Source organism: Cystoisospora suis (genome assembly GCF_002600585.1).
Source record: "Cystoisospora suis strain Wien I chromosome Unknown contig_4645, whole genome shotgun sequence".
NCBI lineage: Eukaryota > Apicomplexa > Conoidasida > Eucoccidiorida > Sarcocystidae > Cystoisospora > Cystoisospora suis.
Genome location: NW_027157437.1, coordinates 419 through 2,189, shown reverse-complemented (window position 1 = coordinate 2,189; position 1,771 = coordinate 419). Strand labels below are relative to the sequence as shown.

General features: G+C 57.5%; 1 protein-coding gene across 1 annotated transcript; it reads right to left on the bottom strand.

The window, feature by feature from the left end:
* Nucleotides 1–300: 300 nt before the first annotated feature.
* CSUI_008336 (uncharacterized protein) lies at nt 301–1,768 on the bottom strand. Its single transcript, XM_068068470.1, has one exon. It carries the CDS (start codon nt 1,635–1,637, stop codon nt 1,374–1,376), a length of 264 nt encoding a protein of 87 aa, XP_067919554.1. The 5' UTR covers nt 1,638–1,768; the 3' UTR covers nt 301–1,373.
* Nucleotides 1,769–1,771: the final 3 nt, after the last annotated feature.

Below are 1,771 nucleotides of genomic sequence, written 5' to 3'. Positions count from 1 at the left end.
CAGTAGTGACTGCAAACGGTGCGCTCTTACACGGGCCTGTGAAGATGCGAGGCAACCTGTTTGTACTTCCGGAGTGCAGTAGGGAAGTACCTCAACTTACTCCGGCCGTGCAGTGGTGACACTAGGTTCTGTAACAAGCGCCCCGTCTCCCTACGTCTCACAGCTCTCGCGGTCCGTACGCCGTGCAACTGTCCTTCACAGCTAGGATGTGCCCCTGACTCCGGTATACGCATACACCAAATGCGGCAGCTCGTTAACGTACCTCCATCTTGTGTAGCTCCGCTGTTCGTTCCGCGTCTGCGTGGCGACGTACCTACAGGGCTCGATGGGTTGCTAGAGTCTGTGGTATCTTCAGGGATCATCATCTTCGGACCACTGGCCTCTCGTTAGTCGATCGCGCGATCACCTCGCCTTGCGAAGAAGCGTCATCATCTCGGCAATGCTGTATATTCTCTCTTGGGGCCGAGGCACTGCCCCTTCCAACTGGTGACAAAAATTCACGACTGTCCTGCCACACTACGGCCACAGGCTGGCCACTTTGCCGCCTTGCGTTCCCGTTGACGTTTGCTGCGTCGTGCTCTGAAGGGCCTGACTTTGCTGGACTAGTTCCGGCCTGTCGCGCGACACGCGGCGTCCTCCCCGCGGCTGGCCCGCAACAGATGTAGGCGCGTCTCGTACGTGGCGACTCAGCACTGACGCTCTAGCTCCATAATCGCGAGAGGCGTGCTGTCGAACAGGCGGCTCCAACTACGGCGGCACATCAGATGAAGGGATATCGGACACTTTGAGCCTTCACAACCCAGAAACTCTGAGATATCCAGCATGCTCGAACGCTGGCCATGCAGTTCAGGCGGTTAGCAGGGAAGCGAGAGGAATTCTGAGCAGGCAGACGGTTATCACGGCAGGGNNGCAGGGGCGCACCGTTCAAGGGGGCCGCCAAGTAAATCTTCGCCGTGGTCATACGCTACTCCCACTCGTCCAGATTGCACCGCACTCACGGGGGCGCACAGGGTGCAGACGATTTTACAGCCGGCGCAAGGCGCGAAGAAAACCCCTGTTGCGTGTGCTCACGTTAGGACTAGCGCATTGGCGGTGGATTAGGTCCACCGAACAGGTCAATCCAAGGTGACAACGCACTCACTACAGAGGGCTGCAGCCCACTGATGACGGCACGTTCCAGTCGTGAAATCCACCTCATGGAGATCTCCTACTCCTGCGCTACTACCATGCTGAGAGAAAGAGGAGAATGACCAGATCCGCTAGTCAACTGGGCTTGGAAACGAGGAAAGCGACGCTCCGCCGTCCGACAGGAGAACGCCAGGTGAAGGAGAATAGGTTTCCTGTGCGAACACCGTGACTGCACCCTTTGTCCATTATTCCCCCAGCCAGGGTACCCCGGAGACCCAACAACAAACACACCCAGCCCGCTGTGATTCCTGCGGCCTCAACGCTTCCGAAGAGCGAACCGAGCCCGTAGTCCTCTCCGGGTAAGACTTGGGTTGGCAAAAGAAAGTTTCCTGCGCGGAGGGAGAGGCTAAAGCCCAAATTGAGGAGTGAGGCGTCCGGCAGGTACACGCCTTCTCATGCACTGCACAAGGGCGGCTACTTACTCCTTCGCTACCAAAAAAGTCACTCATCGCAAGGCCCACCACATAGCCAAGGAGTAAGCCAGCAGCACCGGTGCCATTCCTGGGGGTCCCTGGGTCGGTGTACTGCTTTGTAGTCTCACTTTCTCAGAGTTTCTGAGGAAATACTGGATAAAAGGACCTGC